Source organism: Aspergillus candidus, assembly GCF_002847045.1.
Source record: "Aspergillus candidus strain CBS 102.13 unplaced genomic scaffold BDW47scaffold_36, whole genome shotgun sequence".
Lineage (NCBI taxonomy): Eukaryota > Fungi > Ascomycota > Eurotiomycetes > Eurotiales > Aspergillaceae > Aspergillus > Aspergillus candidus.
Window position 1 is genome coordinate 37,035 of NW_020194041.1, and position 24,371 is coordinate 61,405.

The 24,371-nt window shown below is 50.6% G+C and overlaps 12 protein-coding genes across 12 annotated transcripts; 7 read left to right on the plus strand and 5 right to left on the minus strand.

The window, feature by feature from the left end:
• The first annotated feature begins 67 nt into the window (after positions 1 to 67).
• BDW47DRAFT_108767 (pre-rRNA-processing protein PNO1) lies at positions 68 to 1,254 on the plus strand. The gene is made up of 4 exons (XM_024813311.1): positions 68 to 262; positions 325 to 550; positions 605 to 1,028; positions 1,078 to 1,254. The coding sequence occupies exons 1-4, from the start codon at positions 187 to 189 to the stop codon at positions 1,132 to 1,134; spliced, it is 783 nt and encodes a 260-aa protein (XP_024670327.1). The 5' UTR covers positions 68 to 186; the 3' UTR covers positions 1,135 to 1,254.
• Positions 1,255 to 1,272: 18 nt separating this feature from the next.
• Positions 1,273 to 2,325, minus strand: prs3 (proteasome core particle subunit beta 6). The gene is made up of 2 exons (XM_024819191.1): positions 2,095 to 2,325; positions 1,273 to 2,032 (listed from the first exon to the last, which is right to left on the minus strand). The coding sequence occupies exons 1-2, from the start codon at positions 2,190 to 2,192 to the stop codon at positions 1,345 to 1,347; spliced, it is 786 nt and encodes a 261-aa protein (XP_024670328.1). The 5' UTR covers positions 2,193 to 2,325; the 3' UTR covers positions 1,273 to 1,344.
• Positions 2,326 to 2,350: 25 nt separating this feature from the next.
• pre4 (proteasome core particle subunit beta 7) lies at positions 2,351 to 4,955 on the plus strand (the record flags this gene model as incomplete). The annotated part of the gene is made up of 6 exons (XM_024815261.1): positions 2,351 to 2,357; positions 2,640 to 2,704; positions 2,889 to 3,424; positions 4,044 to 4,074; positions 4,131 to 4,278; positions 4,351 to 4,955. 6 exons carry the CDS (start codon positions 2,351 to 2,353, stop codon positions 4,953 to 4,955), a joined length of 1,392 nt encoding a protein of 463 aa, XP_024670329.1.
• An 81-nt stretch (positions 4,956 to 5,036) lies between these two features.
• Positions 5,037 to 6,458, minus strand: BDW47DRAFT_108774 (fumarylacetoacetate hydrolase family protein). The gene is made up of 3 exons (XM_024813312.1): positions 6,316 to 6,458; positions 5,344 to 6,065; positions 5,037 to 5,271 (listed from the first exon to the last, which is right to left on the minus strand). Exons 1-3 carry the CDS (start codon positions 6,328 to 6,330, stop codon positions 5,139 to 5,141), a joined length of 870 nt encoding a protein of 289 aa, XP_024670330.1. The 5' UTR covers positions 6,331 to 6,458; the 3' UTR covers positions 5,037 to 5,138.
• Positions 6,459 to 6,643: 185 nt separating this feature from the next.
• On the plus strand, positions 6,644 to 7,652 carry BDW47DRAFT_108775 (succinate dehydrogenase assembly factor 1). Its single transcript, XM_024813313.1, has 3 exons — positions 6,644 to 6,978; positions 7,055 to 7,086; positions 7,142 to 7,652. Exons 1-3 carry the CDS (start codon positions 6,898 to 6,900, stop codon positions 7,263 to 7,265), a joined length of 237 nt encoding a protein of 78 aa, XP_024670331.1. The 5' UTR covers positions 6,644 to 6,897; the 3' UTR covers positions 7,266 to 7,652.
• Positions 7,653 to 7,677: 25 nt separating this feature from the next.
• On the plus strand, positions 7,678 to 8,507 carry BDW47DRAFT_50661 (Hsp20/alpha crystallin family protein). The gene has a single exon (XM_024819192.1). The coding sequence runs from the start codon at positions 7,845 to 7,847 to the stop codon at positions 8,445 to 8,447; it is 603 nt and encodes a 200-aa protein (XP_024670332.1). The 5' UTR covers positions 7,678 to 7,844; the 3' UTR covers positions 8,448 to 8,507.
• A 1,097-nt stretch (positions 8,508 to 9,604) lies between these two features.
• Positions 9,605 to 12,102, minus strand: BDW47DRAFT_50668 (uncharacterized protein). Its single transcript, XM_024819193.1, has one exon. The coding sequence runs from the start codon at positions 11,969 to 11,971 to the stop codon at positions 9,704 to 9,706; it is 2,268 nt and encodes a 755-aa protein (XP_024670333.1). The 5' UTR covers positions 11,972 to 12,102; the 3' UTR covers positions 9,605 to 9,703.
• A 2,173-nt stretch (positions 12,103 to 14,275) lies between these two features.
• BDW47DRAFT_118795 (ATG3/ATG10 family protein) lies at positions 14,276 to 15,238 on the plus strand (the record flags this gene model as incomplete). Its single annotated transcript, XM_024815262.1, has 4 exons — positions 14,276 to 14,440; positions 14,586 to 14,702; positions 14,764 to 14,982; positions 15,035 to 15,238. 4 exons carry the CDS (start codon positions 14,276 to 14,278, stop codon positions 15,236 to 15,238), a joined length of 705 nt encoding a protein of 234 aa, XP_024670334.1.
• Positions 15,239 to 15,343: 105 nt separating this feature from the next.
• On the minus strand, positions 15,344 to 16,028 carry BDW47DRAFT_127293 (U2 snRNP complex subunit MSL1; the record flags this gene model as incomplete). The annotated part of the gene is made up of 3 exons (XM_024816690.1): positions 15,344 to 15,634; positions 15,693 to 15,906; positions 15,955 to 16,028. The coding sequence occupies 3 exons, from the start codon at positions 16,026 to 16,028 to the stop codon at positions 15,344 to 15,346; spliced, it is 579 nt and encodes a 192-aa protein (XP_024670335.1).
• Positions 16,029 to 16,328: 300 nt separating this feature from the next.
• Positions 16,329 to 17,769, plus strand: BDW47DRAFT_108782 (WD40 repeat domain-containing protein). Its single transcript, XM_024813314.1, has 4 exons — positions 16,329 to 16,633; positions 16,694 to 17,280; positions 17,340 to 17,580; positions 17,634 to 17,769. Exons 1-4 carry the CDS (start codon positions 16,411 to 16,413, stop codon positions 17,672 to 17,674), a joined length of 1,092 nt encoding a protein of 363 aa, XP_024670336.1. The 5' UTR covers positions 16,329 to 16,410; the 3' UTR covers positions 17,675 to 17,769.
• Positions 17,770 to 17,884: 115 nt separating this feature from the next.
• On the plus strand, positions 17,885 to 19,479 carry BDW47DRAFT_108785 (lipase family protein). Its single transcript, XM_024813315.1, has 2 exons — positions 17,885 to 18,328; positions 18,408 to 19,479. The coding sequence occupies exons 1-2, from the start codon at positions 18,053 to 18,055 to the stop codon at positions 19,401 to 19,403; spliced, it is 1,272 nt and encodes a 423-aa protein (XP_024670337.1). The 5' UTR covers positions 17,885 to 18,052; the 3' UTR covers positions 19,404 to 19,479.
• Positions 19,480 to 19,999: 520 nt separating this feature from the next.
• On the minus strand, positions 20,000 to 23,981 carry BDW47DRAFT_127295 (WW domain protein; the record flags this gene model as incomplete). Its single annotated transcript, XM_024816691.1, has 3 exons — positions 20,000 to 20,542; positions 20,688 to 21,294; positions 21,418 to 23,981. 3 exons carry the CDS (start codon positions 23,979 to 23,981, stop codon positions 20,000 to 20,002), a joined length of 3,714 nt encoding a protein of 1,237 aa, XP_024670338.1.
• Between the last annotated feature and the right edge of the window lie 390 nt (positions 23,982 to 24,371).

The following is a 24,371-nucleotide window of genomic DNA, read 5'->3' on the forward strand; positions in this document are numbered from 1 at the left end:
GGTGACAACGCCTCCCAAAGGCAGTTTGTACTGTTTGCAGTAAAAATCTCTAAAGACTTCCGCACCCCCACTCCTCTTGACAAAGCTAAAGGAATTTCAGATGATAACAAGGCACTAAAAGCAGATGTACACAAAACCTTAAGTCAATTTAATTCTCTCTTTCAAACCACCACATTCTCCGGGAAAATGCCAGCCCCGACAGGCCTTAAACAGTCGGGCGAACCGACAACAGCCCCCCCGTTCGATACCCTGCAAACACATGGTTGGTCACCTCGACAATTTTGCGAATTTGGCCCGAGCCTCCAAACTAACTGTTTCTTGAAGACCAGAGCGATGAAGTTTTGATCGATACCCAGAACCCCGTGGACAACGGGACGGCGGATTCTGCTCCTGTAGCAGGGTCTGCCCAGGACTCCGAGATGCACATTGATGAAGAAGGACGACCTGTTTTCACTCCCGCCAAAGATGTCAATGGTGTCTACCGTGTTGAGACTCGGAAAGTGCCCGTCCCGCCACATAGGATGTCGCCATTGAAATCATATTGGGCCAAGTCAGTGTGATCTCCCACGAGTACCAGACTGCGACTGACTATTGACTTGCTAAGAATCTATCCTCCACTCGTCGAACACTTGAAATTACAAGTGCGGATGAACATCAAGAATCGGGCTGTCGAGTTGCGAACCTCCAAGTTCACCACAGATACCGGGGCGCTTCAGAAGGGCGAGGATTTCATCAAAGCTTTCACTCTTGGCTTCGATGTCGACGACGCCATTGCACTATTGCGACTGGATGACCTATACATCCGCTCGTTCGAGATCCGCGACGTCAAAGCGTCCCTCAACGGTGAACATATTGGCCGCGCAGTTGGCCGCATAGCTGGAAAGGACGGGAAGGTGAAGTTTGCGATTGAAAACGCCAGTCGGACCAGAGTCGTACTGGCTGACCAGAAGATTCATATCCTCGGAGGGTACCGGTCGATATTAGTGGCCCAAGAGGCGATTGTCAGCTTGATTCTGGGCAGTCCTCCCGTAAGTCATCTCACCCACCTAGGTTGCGTTCAATATTGACAATGAGTAGGGTAAGGTCTACGGAAACCTTCGCAAGGTCTCGGCACGAATGAAGGAGCGTTTTTAGATCATCCTTACTAGCTTCCCACCCCCTTTTGGCGCAGTTCTTTTTTTACTTTATTCTCTGGTCATGGATGTTATGGTTTTTATGGTAGCAATGAACAATAATTGGCATGATTACGAAGGTTTCGCCGCAAATGATCCTTAATCATGAGAGCACGTAAAGTTGATTTGTTAGGCTTGAAGAGAGACAGAACGTGATGCGCATCTGAAACACCTAGTCCTGCTTCAAGGGGAAGTACTTCTCCTCTATCCCACTCTTAGTTATGACCATCATTTGCAAGCCATCTCCGACTTCGATATGTCTCTCCACGGCGCTGGTGAACGCATCCTTCACGAGGTGCTCGACTGTCCCCATCGGCAACAGCTCTTTCTTCTTGGCCTGTAGGTCATGTCCTTCACCACTGCCAGGAATGTATTGGTTCTTGAAACTGACTTGGTTGTCAAGGAACGGCATGATCAAGCTCGCAGCGGAGCCGGCGGCTCTGCATTGTTCCCTCTCGTAAGAGCCAACCGGATCGTAGCTATACAGAGCTCCTTTGCCCTCCTCATCTAACCCAGCCAGGATAGCGGTTACGTAGTAGGGGAAAAACCGCTTCGAATAGAGGATCGTTGACAATCGTTGAGCACAGGCTCTGACTGACATGGGTTTTCCGTGCTGATACTTATACATCTTGACAATGGCGTCTAGTCGTTCCTTGAGCGCGTGTCCGTCTGCTGCGAAGCCCACAACTGACAGGATGATATGGGCGTTATCTCCGGTATCATCTTCGCCACCGATCTTGAAGACCTTCGGGGAGTATCGAGAGTTGATGTTGTATCCAGCGACGGAGCGAGTGTCACCGGCGAGGATAGCAAAGTCCTCGCCTGTGATTCCTAAGGTCGAGCCACCATTGTCGGTGTAACTAGGAGAATGTTTATTAGTTTAATTGTTGCATCAGTTCAAATGATCATGATCATTACGTACGGATAGAACGAGTGCTCTTTGTGTGGTGCAGTGGTTGGAGTACCAAAGGAATATCCGATCGTCCCATTCTGAGACTGATGGCCCATGGCAGACATCATGATTACTGGAGAGTTGTTGTAGAAGGGGCGTAAGTCGTGGAGAAATGGAAATGTGATGAAATCGCTGTCTGCAGAGAAATGTGATCTTCTGTATGGGTATTTGAGATTGGGGAAGCAGTCATGGATTAAGCTGTAGGTAACCTAGGTTCTCTGACGCGATGCCGTGTTAACAGCTCGATCGGCTTATATAATGCGGGCCAATTGGCCCATGCCATAGAACCTCCAGAACCTCATAGATCTGCTTTCCAAGCTGCCCTCTTTTTCTATGAACGTATGTAATTGGATTATTTAACATTTCCTTTATTCGAATCACCGTCGCTTTCATTTAAGCCCCTTATTGAAACCTCTTCGCTCCTCTATCTGACATCGCGTTACCTTCCTCAAGATCTCTTATCTCTAAATTCTAAGCTGGTTCTGTAACCTACGCTGCTCTTGCAACTATGCTAGGTCTTGGAGACTATGAAAGCAGCAGCGAAGATGAAGTTAACGACAAGCCTTCGACTCTTCATGAGGTATATCTAGTCCCATGAGTCTTATTCATGCCCTGATTACACCTCTTAAGCTAAATCTCTTTCTAGCTCGCGCCGCAAGAGCAGCCAAGAGAAGGTCTACAGACGACGGAGGGTCCAGGTACATTGGTCTTCCACTTTTTAATTTTCTACGAATGGAATCTAACGAACAGTAGTGAATCGAGAGGCTCATAGTGGCCAACAAAGTCTACCAGAAAAGAACCCAAATTCGGAACCTCGGGGTCCTATTCTTGGACCGTCTCATGAAGACACCCAATCTACAATAAGCACCTCACTCAATGGACAAACTTCACCATTCCCACCACCTCGTGCATTAATACATGACTTAACACTCCCCCCGGTACCGAACCTTGAGATACCACCGTCTCCGCCGGGGACTCCTCCTTCCGCGGCCAATGCGAAGTTTTCGCACTTCCTGTCCTTGAAAAGTCGTGGCACCCATTTCAACGAAAAGCTAGCCGCGTCAACTTCGCTAAGAAATCCAAGTCTGCTCAAGAAACTTATGGAGCATGCAGGAATCGACGATCAAGCGCAGTACTCTACCTCCCTTCCACCCGACTTATGGTGTATATCTGATCTCCCAGGGTGGGGCTTCAAAGAAGAACTCCTGAAGGCCCAGAAAAAAGCTCAGGATGCAACAGAAAGGAAGCAAGCTGCTGGTCAGAAGGGAACGGTTGATTTTGTGGCTGCAACAGCGACTGAGTGATCAAACAATCCTACATACTCAGAGCAAGGGTCCGAGGAACGAGTAAAGTGAAACATGATATATGTAAGATAGATGAATAAATATACCCTCATGAGAATCAAAATATTTTTTTTTTAAGTTATTGTCATGTTGACGTTGTCGTCCAAAAAGATATACAAGTAATCGGTAAGATACACAGCCGTATTTATTATATTTCGGAGGATAATACATTTTTGATTTATCCCTGGTCATAGTGATACAATGTTATATAATTGCTATACTGTACAATCACGTAGATACGAATTGAATTTGACGATATAGATCTTATGAAAATAATTAAAATTTACCATGTAAACAGTGTTTTGCTAAATCAAGTGGGTGACAACGACATCATTGTTGGTACCAGGTAGTATGGGCCGGTCATGTCACGGGTTGGAAAATGGGTTTCACCGCCCTAGAGCGTAATGCAAGAGGAGCTCCTGCGTCAGCTCTACTGCCTATCTAAGCAATCAACCCAAACCACGTATCTTAACTTTTCCATTTGCTCTTTAGGTCTCTATAATCTCAACATATCACCTGGCCGAAGAAACTTATACACGCACCTTCATTATACTTACGCAACTTCCGTTCGTTCAGAATGAACCATTTCCCGGAACTCTGGGGTCGGGTAGGGTTTCATTCATCACCACACGAAAGCTATCCTAGCTAACACCAGAACCAAAGCCCAGAGATGATGTCTATGGTCCATACAACTCGTCTTACCTCAAGAGCACCGGCCCTAAAACCCATACCCAGTCCCCTGCTGTGACCGGAACCTCCGTGGTAGCGGTCAAGTTCAACGGCGGCGTTGCGATTGCCGCTGACAACTTAGGTACGATCCTAATCTCGCGAGAGTATTCAAACGAAATGAAACCGAAATAACACCTTCTTCTCTCATAAATAGCTTCATATGGATCCTTGTCTCGTTTCACCGATGTCAAACGTCTACGCATGTTTGGTGAATCTGCCGTGGTTGGATTCAGCGGTGATGTGTCCGATATGCAGTATATCGACCGTCTCCTAGAATCCATCGACATCAGAGAGAACTACTCCACTCATGGCAATTCACTCAACGCGAAGAACCTTCACACCTATCTCTCGAAGGTGTTTTATAAACGCCGATCCGATTTCAACCCACTGTGGAACCACATCCTAGTCGCCGGATTCGATGGAGACAAGAAGCCTTTCCTTAGCTCCGCGGACCTTTTGGGGACTACATACTCAGCCCCACACCTTGCAACTGGATTTGGCGCCCATCTCGCCGTACCGATTCTTCGCCGGTTGTTCCCAGAAGAGAAGCCTATCGAAGAGATTAGCAAGGAAGATGCGGTTTCCGCCTTGAGAGAATGCCTCAAGGTTTTGTGGTATCGCGATGCCCGGAGTCTTGACAAGTACTCACTAGCGATCATTACTGAAGATGGGGTAGAGCTGAATGAAGACCAGAAGCTTGAGGAGCAGAGCTGGGCGTTTGCTGAATCCATCAAGGGATACGGAGCTCAGGTGGTCTAGGTGCTCCGCTTGTATTTAGGTTCACGCCGAAGTGTCTACGATTTAATCCCACGTCACATGGTCTGGTATTTTAGTGTTCAAGAGCATTCATAGTATAAACAATCAACGGGTAACAAATGTGCTATTTACATGTAGCCCCAGCGGGAATGAAACTTAGCGAGGAGAGGAAGTCTGTAGGGACCTTTAGAGCTTGGATGAGGGCTTCTGGTAGACAACCTGGTTAGTACACGAGCCCACGCCTTCAAGGTTAACCTCGACCCGGTCGCCGTCTTTAAGCCAAAGCGCAGGTTTCCGGCCCATCCCAACACCTTCAGGCCTATAAGGAATTAATTAGTACCTGTCTGTCTGGAACCCCATGATTGGGATTTATAACATGGCCCTAACTTACGTTCCGGTGAAGATCAAGTCACCAGGCAACAAAGTAGTTCCCTGGGACAAAAACGCGACTGTCTTGGCCACGCCGAAGATCATATCCTTCGTCGATGACGACTGCACAGTCTGGCCATTGAGTTTCGTCGAAATCTGGAGCGCATTGGGATCACGGATCAACTTGGAGGAAACGATGCCCGGTCCCCAAGGAGCCCAGCCATCGAAGCTCTTGCCCAGACCCCATTGGCCTCCACCACGCTTGATTTGCCAATCGCGGTGGGAAACATCATCGCCCACCGCATACCCGAGGACATAATCCAGAGCGCGGTTTTCGGGAACGTCACGGGCTTCTTTCCCGATGACGATGACCAGTTCGCACTCGTAGTCCAATCCTTCGCTTTGCTGTGCGAGTGTTGGGACTGGGATCTCGTCATGCGGCCCTGTGATGGCGGTGATGGGCTTGTAAAACAGAATCGGGTACTTGGGCGCAGGAAGGTTGGATTCCTTAGCGTGTTGCTCGTAGTTCAAGCCTAAACCGCGCACTGTCCCGATGTCCTTGCGGGCTAGCGGCGATAAAAGCATCTTGACTTCGGCAATCTTGTCTGTGACTTCGTGCTGGCCGAAGATATCGCCCTGGATCACTCGTGCTTGAGTGGTCTTGGCAATGTCGGTAACACCGGCGGGAAGAATGGCGTCTCCGTAGTAGGTCTGGCCATCCTTTGCCAGGAAGTGAATGAGACGCTGTATGAAATGTTAGTGGCTAACATCAAGTGTACGGAGAGGAGAACGGTGGGATGGGCAAAGCTAAAGAAGCCGGAGAAGTTGAAGAGGCAACGAAGCACGCAGACACGAAATTCAAAAAGACAACAGACTTTGGCCTTCCAACAATTACCGTGTAGAGCTATGTAAAGTAAAGGGTGGGATGTGCAATGTGCGATGTGTGTTTATTTGCGAAACTGCGTCAAATGACGTAGTCTATGATTGTACTCACAGAGAAGGTGACCATCTTGAACAAATCAATGTCGACGGTAACTATAGCGCGATTTTGGAATGAAGACTACTAGTTTAAGACCGTCGAATCCAGTGTTAACAGATTGATAAAGGGTGTCCGTGGTAGTAGGTGGGATAGTAACTACTTAGGGACCTTCATAGTACAGAAAGTGCTTCATGCTCGGCACGTTCCCTCACTCGGTCGGCCTGAGGGTGTTCCTCGGCCCATGTCATTGAGACGTATTACATAGGAATACATAGCATTACCTACGATTATGGCTTGAAAATGACCGGGAAAGGAGACAACTGGTCAATTGATTTAATTACCTTACACAGTACGGTAATTGTGTGACGGCCCATTACACCCGATCGGAAAAGGTGATTTCTCCAGACCGGCAGAGACCGGAGCTAAGGAAGGGAAGCTTGTCCGCTTATCCAAATTTCATCATTCAAATGTGACAGAACTTCAGTCAATAATTGACCTCCATAATTGACCCTAAACGAAATTGTCGCTGAAACGACGAATGCGATGAAATATAGCGCTTGATTTGGCTTCCCAAATCAGGTGTGTTTGTATCAATCCATGGCTCGACTGTCTGGTCTTCAGCGGGAGGTTCTGTCCCTGTACCGGAAATGTCTGAGGGAAATTCGGAAGAAGCCTTCTGTGAGCGCCTCTAGCTCAGGTTCTGGCCATTGACATGAACACAGACTAATGCATTGCGACCTTGATCACTGCACAGGATTCAAGGGAGAACTTCAGGTCTTATACTAGGTAGGTTTGAGCATCCATCTGTCAGTTTACGCAAAGTCGCTAACGTCCCTGGCAGGAAGGAATTTGAAAAGCACAGGACACTCAACAAGAAGGATTTCAACGCCATAGAATACTTATTACGCAAAGGGCACAGGCAGTTTGAGATGTATTCCTCGCCTGGAATCCGCAACATCCGATAACAGCCGTTTGACCCAGTCCGCGCCATGCCACAACCACTGGGGAACCCAATCAGCGGATGAAGATGCCCAATATTCGTGATATCGACGAGGCGGAATGGATACTGTTTAGATGAACGCATGCACATTCGTCTAGGAGGAGAGGAAGGCGAAACCTACACTGGTCATGTGACCTTGAATTCGAGAGCCCACGACGCGCTATTCCAGAAGTAGTAAGTAGCTGCTTATCAAAACCGCTTATCAGTCCGCGGGACATGGAAGGCTCCAGAGGCATCTGGTCAGGTCCAGTTGCTTCCATGGCTGAGTATATCATCATGTTCAAATCTATACACGACTATCTTGCATGGTCAGTTCCGCTCATTGCTTTGATAAGCTAGCAGATTCCAGAACAATTGCCATTGCCTATATAATAGTGACACACATCTCTACTTGGTCCAACATCTAGATTCACACTTCTATTATAATCCATCCATTTGCATCGTTTCAACTAAGGTTGTCTGTCATCTAGCACCAGACAATCAGATCTCGTACATCCCAATCTATATCAACTGTGGGGAAAACTTCTTCCCCAACCACAGAACAATGGTCTTCTTAACTTCCCCTCTGGCGAGCAACTGCGCGCCTCTTTTCTCTCTGCTCGATGACTATGACATTCCTCGCTCCAGGCCTTCGAACAAGGCGGTAGCCACACCACCATTCATTCCCACTTTTGATGTCTATGAAACAAACGACACATACCACCTCCATGGCGAACTACCTGGGGTCAGTCAGGAGGATATCGCAATCGAATTCACGGATCCCCAAACGATGTCTATCAAAGGCCGCATGGAGCACAGGGACCACCACCTCAAGACCAACCCCGCCCGGCGAATCAACCAGACATCGAGCAGCCCACCCCCGAAATATCACCAACCGACTGTGGAAGAGGACTCTGATGAGGATGGTGAAATGTCTACCCCTTCTCCAAGCAGTCCGCCTTCCCAGGTGACTCCCGGCGAGCCGGCTGAAGCACCGACCTACAAGTACTTGATAACTGAGCGTTCGACCGGGGACTTCTACCGCGTATTTTCCTTCGCAACTAGGGTCGACCAAGACTCAGTCAGGGCCCGCCTACAGGGTGGCATTCTTTCTATATCAGTTCCAAAGGAGCGGGCTCCGCAACTTAAGAAGATACGGGTCGAATAAGCAGCCGTCTTCCCTATTGAATCTTCATGGTCTGGTGTTTTGTTGGGTTTATTCGCGCTTGTATAACAGCTTTTTGTTTATGTTTCTGTAATTATTTTGGAAGAGCGACAATTGTTAGATTAAGGGAATGATGACCTTGATGACTCATGGAATTTACCGCCGACTATTTTCCCAAAAGTATATATAAGCGGATGATAGATCCACGGAAGTAGCTTCGGCACAGTGTCATACGAGTGAGCAATCTGATCTCTCTCTAGTACTACAATACATAGATTCCACCCATGTGATAATCTCAGCAAACGTATCGCAACAAAGCCACGACAGCCCAACTCCACCAAGCTGCAAGACCCCGTCCACCCTGTCTGAAACCTACCATCGCACGAGCCACGACTCACAACATGAAACAAAAACAACGTGTAGCAAACCTCGCAACAGGGCTTGACCCATGCAGTCCTAAGTAACACCGCCTTTCCACACGGCCCACCCATTACCCACTACAGCTAGACAAAGCGGTGCCCCACGACACGAGGCTCTCCTTGGCAGATGTGTATGTGGGACTGTGCAGGTAGACATCGCTTGGATCTCGCCTCGGGCGTTAGCGCAAATAGGTTCGTTCATCCCTTGCTTCTGGCGGTCAATGGGCGTGGGCTTCAGGTGCTCATATGTAGCTAGTAGCTACCGAAGATAATGTATTGTAATTTTATGTATGTGAGAGACATGCATGTTCAATAGTCTGTTGTCACTGCAGATGCTGGGCACTAATTAGCTCTTTTGAAACATAGCTGCCGCTTCGGTGATCTTTGCTTTACATCTTGGTAACATATGTATATTACTCAGTGATAAGGATGTAAAGGCGTACTGAGAGATACACAAGTGGTTGTAGTATGTTCTCTTTTTCTACCTGTATACGTGCATACTATCAATGAGCCTCGGTTCTGGTATCGTCAGGCTGTATACTGCTATGTAAACAGACAAAGCACATGGATAAATAGGGAGATGTTTTTTCGTCCAAATGCAACAATAATTAAGCACGTTCTCACACGAGTTCCGACAAGACATATTTAACGATAGAATCACAGAAGTTGTCACTAGGCCAACCGAAAAGGGTATATATCAGAACACAACAGAAACCCCAGCCGATATGGTATTTCCGAGGAATTATACACAAAATATAATCACCCTATCCGCCCAGAAATATGAAAACAAAAAGAAGGTTATTCCGAATGAGATGAAAGGAAATCTTGGATATCTGAGCCTCAGAGGTATATGAAGTGTGGAGTTTCAATATGGACGCTCTCTTCTTGTTGGTTTGGCAATCTGCATCGCTGGTACTCAAAGGTCCGGCTTCTGGTTCTGCCTCGCTGGAGTTCAAAAACAGGGTCTTCAATAAGTTCGTATCCCGCTCGGTCATCTTGAGTTGGCGTAAACATAGCTGGAACAGCGGTTGCCTCAAGGCCTTGTTGAGGTGCCTCGCGTGTCGACAAATTGCCCGTGGTCACTTGGATCGACGACGGCGCAAAGAATTTGGAATCGTGGGCTGTGTTGCCCTCGAAGAGTCCATCATAAACTTGTGAGTTTCGATTTGGTGACTGGCCATGTTTAGCAGTGACCTCACCCTGATGTTGACTTGCTCCGGGGTAGATGTCCCCTGAAGGTCTGGTAGGATTGTGATAACCTTCAAATTCAGTCCCGTGGGGTTTGCTGTGGAATAAAGCTGTCCCCGACACATCCTCTTCATTTACCATTGTCTGTCGTGGGGCGGAATTTGCGAGTTGAGCAGTAGAGGAACCATGGCTTCGAAGTTGAGTACAATATCGAAGTGACCTCGAACGGTCAAGCTCACGATGACTCACAGTAGACAAACTGCGCGTACACTCACTTGCCGATGTGTTGGAAGTATCATGGCACATCGAAGACTTGTCCGTGGCCCAACTATCAACACCAGTCCTGGAACTTGCCTTGGGTCCTTGAAGACTTAGGTAGCGACGCACAGGAAGCTGATCACCCGACCCAGAGGGAACTTTTGTCTTTGATGCTTCGGAATTTTTAGAACTACCGCCCAGAGTGAATCGCCGAGACCCTTCTTGACGGCGAAAAGATACCTGGGAGTCAATCGATGCTCGAGCCCGACTGTCCTGCAGTGAACGAATAGACGCCGCAGAGCTGTAACCGCTGTCGACCTTGCGAGAACGTGTGGAATGTCCGTAGTAAGAATTTCGTCTGATCGAAGCTTGTTGGTGAACAGAAGACTTGTCGTCTTCAACAACATGGATTCCTTCGTCTTCAATCCCACTTTCTTCCAGTGGTCTCGACACTGCGGTTGTTGGTGATTTCTGGAAAGAAAAGGGACTTGAAGGGAGGTTATCGGACCAATCAGGGTTCTCATCTGGAGGGATTTGTAGCGTGGATGTAGACGGGGCTTTTCTGATGCGGCTGTCCAGCTCTATAGGGCCATCAAGTGTATGACCGGGGGTGGGTAACATATCGGTGTTGCCGGATGGAATTAATCTAGAAGCTTCAGCATTGAAGCTTGCGTGTTCTCCGACGCGATGCCTCCCTTCCGAAGTAGTATCGAGATCAGGGCTGGACTCCAAGGACGGACTGCTAGGTCGGTTGAGCAAAGTTCGATCACTGGGACACGGCGACGCAGAACCATTTACGACTCGCAGTGACCCCAATTTCAGGGCCCCTAAATGGGTATATTCGAAATCACTGGGAGTTGGCGGGCGAAACTGAGGGACCGGGAGAGAGTTCCTGATAGGGATCTCTTCATTGTCACGCAGTGGCCATTGCGGCGGTCTACCCCGCTCTATTGCGCAATGAGAGGGGAGCCAGTCGTCCTGGCGGATTGGAGAAGGTAGTCGTCGAGGCACGTCTCTCGTTGATCGTCTCGTGGCGACACCAGGTCTTGTAAGTAAAGAACGGCGGCGAATTAGAGAGAACCCCTGACTGTCTACCATGAAATGGGTATTCGAACATGTCGCCTCTTCAATCGTACTGTTATGTACAAAGCTGTTTTGGCGAGCCGGCGTATGGCTTGAATGCGACCTCTGTGGATGAGCAGGTTGTGCTAAATGCTGGAGCTCACCCCGGAACGTTGCCGGTTGAGGGGCGGTCTCTTTGGGTGCTCGGAGCGAAGTTTGCCTGGTCAAAGGCCCTGACCTTGTCGAACTGGAGGTGGGTGAACGAAGACAGACGCTGTTGGCTTGTTTGATGCCTAGCCCGACCCCCCCAGGTCTCTCGGCAACCTCCCATGGTGCCTCAAGTTGCAGTGAAGGTGAAGGCAAAGATTGGGACCTGTGACCATTCGTTCCAACCTCAGATGGGCTACCAGGGCTCGAGCCAACGGTCCAGGAGTTTTGCCAAGCGGGAGAGTTAGAAGATGCGGCGGAAGTTGAATTGGAAGCCTGATCGGGTACGCGGGACTTCACTGAGACCAGCGTCGCCGGATTCGGGGGTGGTTTAGATAATCTATTGGAGCGACGGCGCTTGTCTTTGCTTTGGATAGAGAGGAAGCTTCCCATCCTTGTGAAAGAGGATAGTAGAACCTAGGGCAGGCCGAGAATTGAAATTCTCTCCCAGGTCCAATAACGGATTAACAAGACATGAAACTGAATCAGACCGTTGAAACGTAGCCAATGTTAAATAGAGCCCGAAAGCTTGGTGATTTCACCGATTGGCCGGCCGAGGAAAGGCCTTGAGCGACAGGAGACCGGGGTCGGACACCGGTCTGGTTTAATCTTGAGGAATCAACCCACGCAACTGGTTGCAATCCCAGATGAAATCAAGTCTGAGACCGAGGAAGGCCTCGCCAAGCTCGACCCTTGGGAATGGCTGATAAGTGAGGAGGTCTCTCTATGCTGCCAGTGAAATTGTAAGGGTGATACACCGAGCTGTGAGGATCTTGGCAGGTCTTATCAGCGAGTGAGAATGCAGAGAGGAGTACCAATAAAATATATATCAGGAGGAGTTCCCCACGGAGAAAAAAAGCTGGAAAGGGGGAAATAGATAAATGGAAAAGACGACCGACGACGGGGGAAGAAAAGGGCAGGACAGGGTAGCAGAGGATTGGATCTAATGGCTCAATCCTTCTGATAGGGCAGAGACACCAGCAAGATCTACAAAAGTGCCTTTTACCGATGAAACACTAAATCTATAGGAATAAGAAACACGTCCGACAGATCTAGAGAAGAGGAAACGAACCAAGAGACAGCGAAGGACCGTAGCGAAGAGGGAGAGAGCCCCAGCGGTTGCACATCAAGTTCCAACCAAACAGTAAAATAAGAGCCGATCTAGATTTCCCGGGGGACAAGTAAGGGAAAAAATAAGATACATGGGAGAAGTGGAGAGCGAACGGACTGCCATGGTTGAGGATGCAAGAGACACAACCATGACGAATGCGTTATCCACAGGTAACTGTAGTCCTGATAAACAACAACGGAATTGGCGAAGAGACGGCCGGATCGGCGGGACTGGAGTTCGGCGAGCTAAAAAATCATGTAGGGTAAGGTAGGAACCAGGATGACAAGGGCATTGATTGTACGTGGATCTGTAGGATGTGGAAGTGAAAGTGGAGATGGATGCGGAATGGATGGATTCGTGGGAAACGCAGCACCGTCATAGGAGAGAGACAACAAGAGACGTTTGGCCTTATTTTCCTCTTTTTTTTTTTTTTTTGGCTTGTTTGATTGTAGTTTATTGCTCTCTATTTTCTATGATTTTTCCCATTATTTTTTCCATTGTTTTAATCTATTGTTCTTGGGTTTTGACACCGGGAGTCATTATTATGAATTCTCTACATTGGCTCCTGATTTCATTTATTTTTCATTATAATTTTATTCTTTGTTTCGAAAGTATTAAATAATAATTATTAACCCTCTTTCTTTTGCTTTCGAATCAGCAAGGTGGTACGTGGTGTCAAGAATTATGGGGCACAATATAGTAGACACGACACCATAGCCGAACGCAGACAGGTCGAATTGTAGTTGCAGGACAAGGATCCAGGCGAAATACCTGTAGTACCTTGGTAGCATTGATCGTTGGGAGAATGGTAGTCCTCGTAACTAGAGGGAAAATGATGTTCGACGGAGACAAATCGTCGTCATCAAGAGAGTATCTACGTGTAGGTCGAGAATCCCTCTCTTACTACACCTACAGCGTCTTATACTATGCAAGTATGGAGGCTAAAGATGTAGTCTCAGTAACCCACAACTGGGTCAGGATGACAAGATGGGGCATTCGGATTCTTGGCACTTTCTGCAAACAGGTCAGTCATGATTATGGATGGTGCATTTAAAAAGGTTGTTCAAGGTTAGAAGCTTGGAACCCTACCGGAGATCGCATGTAGTCGGTTGGTTCAACCTCCTGGGCTACGGTGTACTCCGTAGATCTTCCTGACAATCCCCACCCAACACTAGTGGTTCCTAAACTTTCTTCCTCCCCTGGGTTTAGACTCGGTAGATCCGAGATCGAAACTGGTTGATCCATCACTCTTTTCTATCCACTCTGGTTTACCGCTCTGGAACCTTATCCGCGTTCGGTTCAATCCTTCTGTGGCTATACAGCTGACTGCGCCTTAATAATATCGAGCTGGTATGTACGGGTACAACTGTTGCTGCAAACAATGCCCACCCAAAACTACCCACGTCCGAGAGCAGCTGTTTTAGGTAGTCGCTGACCCGCCACCGCGGACGGTCCGTGGGTGCAGTCAACTCATTTGAGAAGAGTTGGCCCTGCACTGCAACGGCTTCTGCAATCTGCAGTCATTTTGGACCCCCTCTCTGTCGGTCAGAGAGTTGGTGGGACTACACCGCGCCTTTACCAGTCGCATGGCGTCGCCTCTGACTCCCCCACGCGCACATTCCTGTTCGGCCTTCCCGTTTCTCACGGAACAGGAATTCGAAAGCGCCTGCTGCTTTCTGGTTGACCGTCTCCACTTGCTGGGTGATTCGCCTGCTGTGGGATGCTGGTCGTCAATCCAACTGACACGCAAGGTAGGGAGTCCTCCATCGCTGTAACCTTCCCCCCCCAAAAAAAACCCTTGGTTTAGGATCTACGCCTCCGTCCGTTACAGACGGTCGCTTTTGATTGGCTGTAATATTTGATTCCTTTTTTTCTTAACTAGCCTGCTACCTCTAGGCAACCGGTCCGATTTTGAAGATATCACAAAACATTGATATTAATCATCATGACGAGGACCTCATGGGGTCTGACCGGCTTGACGAATCGCAGCTGGAGCTCCACGAAGATGATCCAGTTCGTGAGACCCTTTCGCCAAGTAGACTGCTTGTTGTCACCCATCTGACTTGATGAACAGGAGGCCCTCGTTCGCAGATCTGATCCCCGTGCCCGCCTACAGGTAAACTATGAAATTATCCTCTCTTCCACATATCAGGTGCCTGTTTTATATTTCACATTACGGCATGATAGCCATCCGGGACCGCTGGGATTAGACGCTGTTTACCGGTATCTCGTATCGGACCAGCATACAAACGAGCTCCAAAGTGTTGGTGTCATGGGAAGTATTAGTTTTGGCGTAGGTGCCATCGCTCATAACCGCTTTATGATCCAGAGCTCATGCCTTGTAGTACCATCCAGAATCCGGGACCCCCGCATCTTTTGTTCATCCATGTAACACTGCGGACGCTATGAGGTGCATCGCAGGGCAGCAGGCCGTCGACCCCGATACTTATCTCATCATCTGGCTCGGGCTGGTGGGCAGCCGTCTTGGTCTCCATTTACCGTCTGCCGTCTTCGTCGCCAATGATCAGGCTCGGACCCAAGGCAAATAATAGGGGACAGCAACAAGAGATGCCCTGAGGTGGGTTCCTTCTTCTCACGTCCATCTCCGCATGACCATTCGACTTGGTTCGAAGAATCCGAATTCCACTGGGTTTCTAATCTTCATCGGATGAAGCCTCCATGGGCACATCGCTCTCTTCATCCATGGGCGCTTCTTCTTCATCGCTTTCATCTTCGCGCGGCCGTTTGACACCATGCGCTGCCTGAGCATCGCCATTAACATCGCCGGCAGGCTTGGGGGGCAATGCCGTGGACCCGGGGGGGCCGCTGAAAATCGACTTCTGGAGGTCTGTTGTAACGATCCCTGTAGGAGCCCCGGAAGGTGCACTGTAGGTCCCACGGAGCTTGGCGATGACATTTGACGAGCCCTTGGCATAGACAATTTTCTAGTAGATTGCAGTTAGAAGAGCACCGACCATTGCAGGGTTTGTGTATGAGACCTACCATTTGTTTACCAAAAAATTCAAACCCTTGAAGCGCGCGCATAGCCTGCGTACTGGATTGGACATCTTTGAAAACAATGTGGGCTTGACCGCGCATTTTTTCGGTCTTCATGGCCACGACGTCCAAAACCACGCCGTAGGTGGAAAAAAGTGTGTAGAGCGAGAGCCGTAAATCATACTTGCGGAGTTTATCCGGCAGATTGGTACAGTATAGTCTGCAAAATAGTAAGCATAGTCGGCTTCAAGTCTAGATGGTGACTGACGTTTGACTTGGAAGACCACCTCCAACGACTGGTTTCCCTTGCGCACCGCGCGTCGGGACCGTTTTTGTAGACATCACCGGAATACGAGATTGAAGTTGGGTCTCTTGTGTGAGATACCCGGTGGGCGGACGGACGAAAAAATGGCCGTATGTTAATGGGCCAGAGAAGATAAGGAGGTCGCGATTAAATGTAGAAAGAGGCAGAAAATATGTTGAGTGGGAAAAGGTACAGAAGTGACCGGACGTGTGAGGCGTGCCAATGAACTGGCCGGGACTCGGACGGGGCCTTTTGTATTCACGTGACATTTACATAAGCAGCACTGGCGTCATCATATCTATCCCCTGTCGTTGACGAATACCAATTGCTACCACTATTCCAAAGTAAACATCAACAGTCGAAAATCGAGTCCACCCTAATATACGGCAGTAGAGAGTTCCTCCTGTCGTCTACTTGAAAATGGCCGCCCCCGAAGTCCACCACCTCTTTCACAATCCGATTGCGGATCACTCCTTTTCCTCCGACAAGAGCACCCTCGCGGTAGCGCGGGACACCAACGTGGAGCTGTACCAGAGGGGAGGTAGCAAATTCTCCTTGACGGATGAGCTGAAAGGCCATGAGAAAACTGTCACGGGAGTTGACATTGCTCCTAACAGTGGCCGCATTGTCACCTGCTCTCAGGGTAACTACCCCGCATGCCTTGCGTTGTAACTGTACCGCCTAACCGGGTTTCATACTTTAGATCGCAACGCATACGTCTGGGAGCGAACTCCCGCTGGCTGGAAGCCTACCTTGGTTCTCCTGCGGATCAACCGGGCTGCTACCTTTGTGCGATGGTCTCCGTCGGAGCAGAAGTTTGCGGTTGGATCAGGGGCTCGCGTGATCGCCGTATGCTACTTTGAGGAGGAGAACGACTGGTGGATCTCGAAGCACTTGAAGAAGCCGATCCGAAGCACCATCACTACGCTTGCCTGGCATCCGAACTCGGTGTTGCTGGCTGCTGGCTCGACGGATTCGCACGCTCGTGTCCTCTCTGGCTATATCAAGGGTATTGATCAGCGCCCAGAGCCAAGTGGCTGGGGCGAGCGTCTTCCTTTCAACACAATCTGTGGAGAATTCTTGAATGACTCGGCGGGCTGGATCCAAAGCGTCGGTTTCTCTCCCAGTGGGGATGCCCTTGCCTTCTCTGGGCACGATAGCAGCATCACCGTGGTTTACCCTAGCGCCCCTGAACAGCCCCCTCGAGCGATGTTGAATATCACTACCCCTCTTCTGCCATTCAACAGCTTGATTTGGAACGGCGAGACCGAGATTATTGCTGCTGGACATGTGAGTGCATACTTGGCCCCACCTCGGTCTCTCGGGTACTAATGACTTGGGACTTCTAGGATTGTGAGCCGTATCGTTTCCGCGGTGATGAACGTGGGTGGCAGCTTGCAGGACCTCTTGAGCACAAGGCCGGACCGGGTGCTGGAAGCGTCCGCGAAGAGTCTGCCCTTAACATGTTCCGTCAAATGGACCTGAAGGGCCAGACGCAAGCTGACACCCAACTGAAGACGACTCATCAGAACACCATCAATACCACGAGGGTTTATGAGGAAGCTGGTGGAGCCGTTCGCAAGTTTAGCAGTAAGTTTGAAGACCTCGCGCCGATCAGATCACAACTAACAATGGACCCACAGCGAGCGGTGTTGATGGTCGCGTAGTCATCTGGACTGTTTGAATTGACAATTCTGGTGTTATTTAGACATTAGCAGCAGTTGAGGCCAGTGTTGATTAGAACATAGTTTATATTATTCCATTTAAACGAATTCCCAATGTATTACCTGTATTGTACTATAATTAATTACACTATACATATCTGTTGGGGAGTCGCTCACTCTGGGGAGAGCATAGCGGATTGGATACTCGTGTCAGGACGGGCACCATACAACGGAACCCCAGGCCTTTATCCTCCGCTCACGTCACGCGGATCACAGGGGTCACGAGGCATTCCTATGATTACTTTTGGTTCGCCTCAACTTCTTTGCTACATACTCTGTACCTCATTGAAGTTGACAATGGACTCGCGTTTCAACTGGGAAGTTTTATTCCATAGACGATGCGCTCTGACATGATTCTACCTGCCATCCTCTTCATTACTCTGTTGGGTTCACTATATACACTGTTTGTCCAAGCTCCCGACTATGCACACTCAGCTATCGGACGCCATGAGAACAACAACACACAGCGCACAATTTCGCGCAATCTTTTCAACTCCCTAGAGCAGCTCGCCCGTCTCGTGGACATCTCATATTGCGTCGGCAGCTCGGGGATCCAGAAACCCTTCAAATGCCTAAGCCATTGCGCGGACTTCGAGGATCTGGAACTGAAAGCCGTAGGTCTAGCTAATCTCTTAGCATGCGGTTACCCAAACTAAGAAACGATCCTCATTGTTCTTTTTTTGATTCCTTTAGACATGGAACACGGGCCTATTCCTCTCCGACTCATGCGGCTACATCGCGCTCTCGCACCCGCCTTCCCCGAAGCGAATCCTCGTCGCTTTCCGCGGCACGTACTCCATCGCCGACACAATCGTCGACCTCTCCGCCTACCCGCAAGCCTACGCGCCCTACGATCCCAAGGACGAACACCGCGCTCATAACGAGCGACGGTCCCCGCGATGTCTCAACTGCACCGTCCACGCGGGGTTCATGACCTCGTGGCAGAATACGCGCGACATCATCCTACACCACGTCTCCGCAGCAAGGGAGCAACACCCGGACTACGCGCTGGTCCTGATCGGCCACTCCCTGGGCGGTGCGGTCGCCGCGCTAGCTGGGATCGAGATGGAGCTGCGCGGGTGGGAACCCCAGGTGACGACGTTCGGGGAACCGAAGGTCGGGAACGAAGGATTGGCCAACTACATGGGTGAACTGTTCGGGCTGGGTAAAATTGACGGAGCGGGGGCAGCACCACGTCCGTCGCTCCACGAGGAAGACCCTCAGGATCGACGGTGGAGATACCGTCGGGTCACTCATGTGAACGACCCAGTGCCGCTGCTGCCCCTGGCAGAATGGGGGTACGAGATGCATGCCGGTGAGATCTTTATTTCCAAGACAGATATTCCCCCGTCTGTTTCGGATGTCGAGTACTGCGAAGGCGCCCACGACCCACGGTGTATTTCAGGCGTCGGAGAGGATAGCCTGACCACGGCTTTGCACGCGGCAGCAGTGACCCTCCAGGACGCAGAAATTCGTCCATCCGAGCAGGTAGATCTCTCGGATAGGCACGCCTCGCGGTCTGTGGCGCCCCCTGACGAGAGGCACGAGCAGCGTTCACCGTTCCAGCTGCCTTGGGACCTTACTCTCCCCAGATACCGATTATGGGGGCCGTTTTTCGCCCATCGGGATTACTTCTGGAGGCTGGGAGTATGTGTACCGGGTGGGGATCCGACTGGGGGATGGAAGTGACTCATTTGTTTAAATAACGGGTTCATGTGTAGTGATATGCGTAATGATGCATTAACGTGTTAAAGTGTCGATACTCCTCTCTCTCTCTTTCTCAATAGAACAGAGAGTAGCAAGTAAGCCGATATCAACTCCATTCCAAAGGAATCTATGACTTTGGACAAAAAAGAGACGAGCGGGTCATCAATAAAGAAAAATAGAATTTCAAAGGTTCTATAATTGAACGTAATGGACGTATATCATGGCCGAATGAGTATATCGCTGGTCAACTATGAACCCTATTTATGATCTACTTGATAGGAAATGAAAGGCGAAAGAAAGATAGAGGGGATACACAGACTGGAATGGAATGGGAGAGACAATGGGTATAGGAGTAGAAAAGAAGATAAGATTGAAATAGAATGTCAAGAAGGTTAAGAAGTACAGAGAAGATGATGATGATGAAGAAGAAGAAGAAGAAGATACCACCATAAACAAGTGACAGTGACAGCAACGACAGTAACGACAAGGACGATTCTAACCATCAATCAAACACCCAAACCCAAGCCAGATCCAGAGAACAAACAGTCGAGTCGAGTCTACATCCATGAATACCATCATCACTTCCCCAGCTCCAAGCTCGGCACAATAACAGGCCCATACTTAACCACACTCCCATAAGCGCCCTCCCCCTGGACCATAAAATCCGCCGCCAGATTCAGCTTCCCGCCATGACCAGGAAACGCCGGACCATAACCGTTATTCACAGTCTCAGGGTCATAAGCGACGATGGCCACATAATTGCGCCTCCCCATCAGCTTGCGGTGCTCACGGGCCTGGCCGGTGACATCAGACTGGAAGATCTCCATCATGTCCTCTTTCGTATCTGTTGGTTGGGACGGGGTGGAGCGGTGGCCGTTGGCGGGGATGTAGATGGGCTTGTTGTTGTTGTGGAGGAGTTTGAGGATATATGAGGGGGGAGGGCTGTTTACGACTGCGGAGGAGATGAGCTGGTACATTGTTTTGTGGTCGGAGGGGTGGCTGGGGTCGTGGACTAGGCCGGCGCCGCAGACGTTGACGGCGCCGGAGAGGAAGGTCATTCGGAGGGACTTTTGGTGCGCGATGCCTTGGAGGGTGCGGATGAGGTAGGTTCGTTCGAGGTCCTGTGGTGTGGTTGTGATTAGTACGTTGTTGGTATGTGTGATCAGTACATAATCAGCACATGTACGATCAGTACATGCATGATCAGGAAATCGCATTATAGACTGAATGAAATCTTCGGTGCCAAAGTAAAAAGCGTCCACATACCTTAGATTCATGCGTCCACTGATCTCTAAGCTCATCCATCATGTCAAACTCGCCAAAAGGACTCAATATACCACCCATAAGGCCAGACTTGCCCACCGCACGCTTGACAGAGTCAAACCCCGAGCCGACCATATCTTTCGCGCCCACAACACCAGCAACAGAGCTGGTGACCTTTCCGAGGACGTTGTACGCACCCGTGATGGCTCGTTTCCCCGAGGTGACGGTATGCGCAATGTGCTCTGCAGTTTCCAGCCGTGGGTAGATGACTGGCATGGAGATCATCCACAGGCAGTGCTGTACGGATGGTGGTAGCATTGCCACCTTGGGGAAGATGCCTTGATATGTTGGACCTGCTACCACTTGGTGTGGGTTTCGCTCGGACCGGCAGTCGACGCCGACGACTACCACTGCTGGGCCAAGGAACTTGACGAAGTGCCACCCTGTCCCGGTGATTGTGAACAGATCGGTGTCTGTGTTGATGTTGCGCAGGATCTCAAGCGAGGTGTGGTGCTGGAAGAGCAGGTACATCTCGATTCCAACGCGCCCTATGTTTTTGAACATGTTGGAAAACTGCATGTGCTCGGGATAGGAACCAAAACCGTCGAATCTAGGTACGCAGATTGTCAGCAATTTTTTGATTGTTTCCATATCAAATCACCGAGGAAGTCTAGGAACGACCAGGGCCTGGAAACGACCGGAGTAGCGTGCGTCAAAAAAAAGAAACACTCACATATCATGGTCATCAATCTGACAAATATAAGGAATCTGCGCAAACGACTCCCTCAAATAAGGCTGATCAAAATGGCTGGTATAGTAGTGGAAGTACGCCCGCGAGACATCCTCCTCAAGGGCAGCCGACCACGGCGAGTTTTTTCTCGCTTCCTTACCACTGATCGTCAGCCACTGTCTGAGCGAAGCGATCTCTTTCCACATGCGATCAGCATATATCTGCCCCCCGAGACAGAGCTGGGCATGGAAGCCCCCGATCTCGGTGTGCTTCTGCATGATGTCCTTCCACATGAAGCCCTCGCCGCCTACTCGGGAGCGCTCATTTGCGTTGATGTTGAGGGAGAAATCGTTGCCGGAGGTTGTGACGAAGCGCCAGTTGGTCTCGTGGCGACCTGCGACTAGGAACTCGTAGCGGGTGCAGCCGAGGTGGGAGGTGATCGCGTATGTCCATTTGGCTGGTCCTGCTTCGTCCATCTGGATATCAAGTTCATACTTGTAGAAGGTCCACCGCTGACGGACGGCAATAGCGAGTGGTTTGAGCTGGCGTGGGTTGGGGGATAGATCCGCGCTCTGGTGGGTATGGATCGTTGGGGGTTGTGGAGCGTCAGTGACCAGCAGGATGGACCCAAGCCAGATGCCGCGCTCCACATCCATGTTGGTGTAGCGGAGGTATGGGCCAAAATATACGCCGTTTGTCGGCGCAACCTTGTACATGTCCACGCCACTACTTGGCGGAGGGCCGGTGAATCCGGCCACAACCGGGGACTGCAAGCTCTCGAAGCCCGGGGTCATGGGAAGCCCCGGGGAGGCCAGTGGCTTGCCAAACGCCGACAAGCCAGGTGAGGTCAGGGGATGGCTGCTGTATATGCTGCCCACTGGTGACAAGGGCGTTTCGTTCAAGTTAAGGGGTGTCGGACCCTTCGGGAATTCCCACTGCGTAGACTGAGTGGGAAGGTGAATATAATAGTATTGTCCCGAATTGGGGTCCAGGTGGGCTATCCATCCCTCTGGGAGCGGCGGGGGAGAAGCAGGCGGAAGGCCCGTTGGTGAAGCCAACGCGGCAATTTGGGTCTGCTGGATAACATGCTGGGGCTGTATGTCCTGCCCCCCGTTCGGTACAGCGTGTTGTGGGGAGTGGCCCTGGGGAGAGTGGCCCTGGGAAGAGTGGCCCTGGGAAGAGTGGCCCTGAGAAGAGTGGCCCACTGGTTGTTGTTGCCTGGGATCGTTGGCAAACGCTGGATGATCCTGGGCTGAAGTCACCGGGACAGGGGGCATGTTTCCAGCGCTCATAGGGCTCATCATGGCTGGATGCACAGCATCAGGCACGGGCTGAGGTTGCTGAGCTGGCATACGTTGCTTTTCGTTGGGATAGCCCTGGGGTACATTGGGACCAGAGACACTTGAATAGGCGGGCGGGGGCGAAGAGCTGATACGCATCCGGTCCAAGTCCTGCTCTAAAGCATTGGGTAGAACCCTGGAAGGAGTCTGGGCTTGCGCTTGCTGAACTGGAGTCCCGGCAGAGTGTGGGGGATGATAGGGAGTCCCGGTAGACTGCGGGGGATGAAAAGGAGTCCCGGTAGGTTGCGGGGGATGAAAAGGAGTTCCAGTAGACTGCGGGTGAGGAAAAGGAGTCCCGGTAGACTGCGGAGGAGGAAAAGGGCTCGCGGGAGGGTCACCCGTCGAGACCACGCCGTCGCCCTGATAAACAGTGGGGGGACCATGGGGCTGGGTCCCCGGCTGTTCAGTTGGGGTCCAGGGGCGTTGGACCAGTTGCTGATTCCGCGGCTGTTGTCCAGCATACTGCTCTGCTCTTCTCTGCGCGGCGGCACTCTGAGCCTGCAGGCCCGTCAACGTTGAAGTTCCTGCAATTCCGGACGCGGCATACCGCGCCTCGATGTCGGATGCCGGTTGCTGGCCAGGCTCAACAATGGGAGTCTCGGGGGGTGGAGGGGAGCCGCGCTGGGCCCGCGTGGTAGAAGTGGACGCCGTTGAACTGATTCTGTTAATGGGATGTGTGGCTGGCTGTAGATGTTGCCCGGTCGCTGGTCTCGGGGTAGACGCTTGAGGGGGAGGATAATATTGTTGACGATAGTCCGGATATGCAGACCCCTCAGCCTGAGCGTGGCTGGTCGACGCCGGCGGCGCTGGAACGCGTTGATACTTTCTCGCAAACATCGCTTCCCGGTCCGGCATGTCCCCGGCAGGTGACTCGGGGAGAGGCTTGGGTACGTTGCCCCGCCGTTCAGCCAGGGTCACCGGTTTCGGTTCGCGACCTTCCCTCGACCGCAGGGCTGTAGGGTACTCCCAAGGTTTCGATGCGCCGGGCCCAGGGACCGTAGGCGAGTCCCCCTGGTAGGCCCCGGGCGAGCCAGTAGATTCTAAACCATGAAGCGGTGCATATCTTGGACGATCATCGGGATATGGAAGAGGGGAGTTATGCGAAGCAGGCGGAGGGGAATGATTCTTGCTGATTCGCAGCGGACCGACGATGGGCGACTCGGCCTGCGATTGCCCAGGGTCGGAGAGGAATAATTCCCCTTGTTCAGGGTGGTTGTTGGGATTCATGATTGATTTCCCGGGATTTTCTCGCTGTTATGTTGGTTTTGTTTCATCGATGTCGATCAGTGTCAATGGGTGTCAATTTTACAGTGTTGTATAGCTCTCCTCGAGTGCTAGAGAGCAAAGGCAGACCGTGACCGTCAGTCGTCGCGTTCTGTACGAGTGCGGGGAAAAGGACGAGCGTGATCAATATATAATAGATCACCACGCCACCGAATGACTTACATCAATGACGAATTGAGGAAGGTTTCAGCAGAAGCGCCGGAGCTCTGACACTGGGCTCTTTATCTCCATTATTGTATGACAGAGCGAGAAAAAGGAAGGGTAAATAAGGAGAGAGGAAGTACTAGGTGGGGGGGGAAAGGTGATGAATGATTGATCTCGGTCTGGACGATT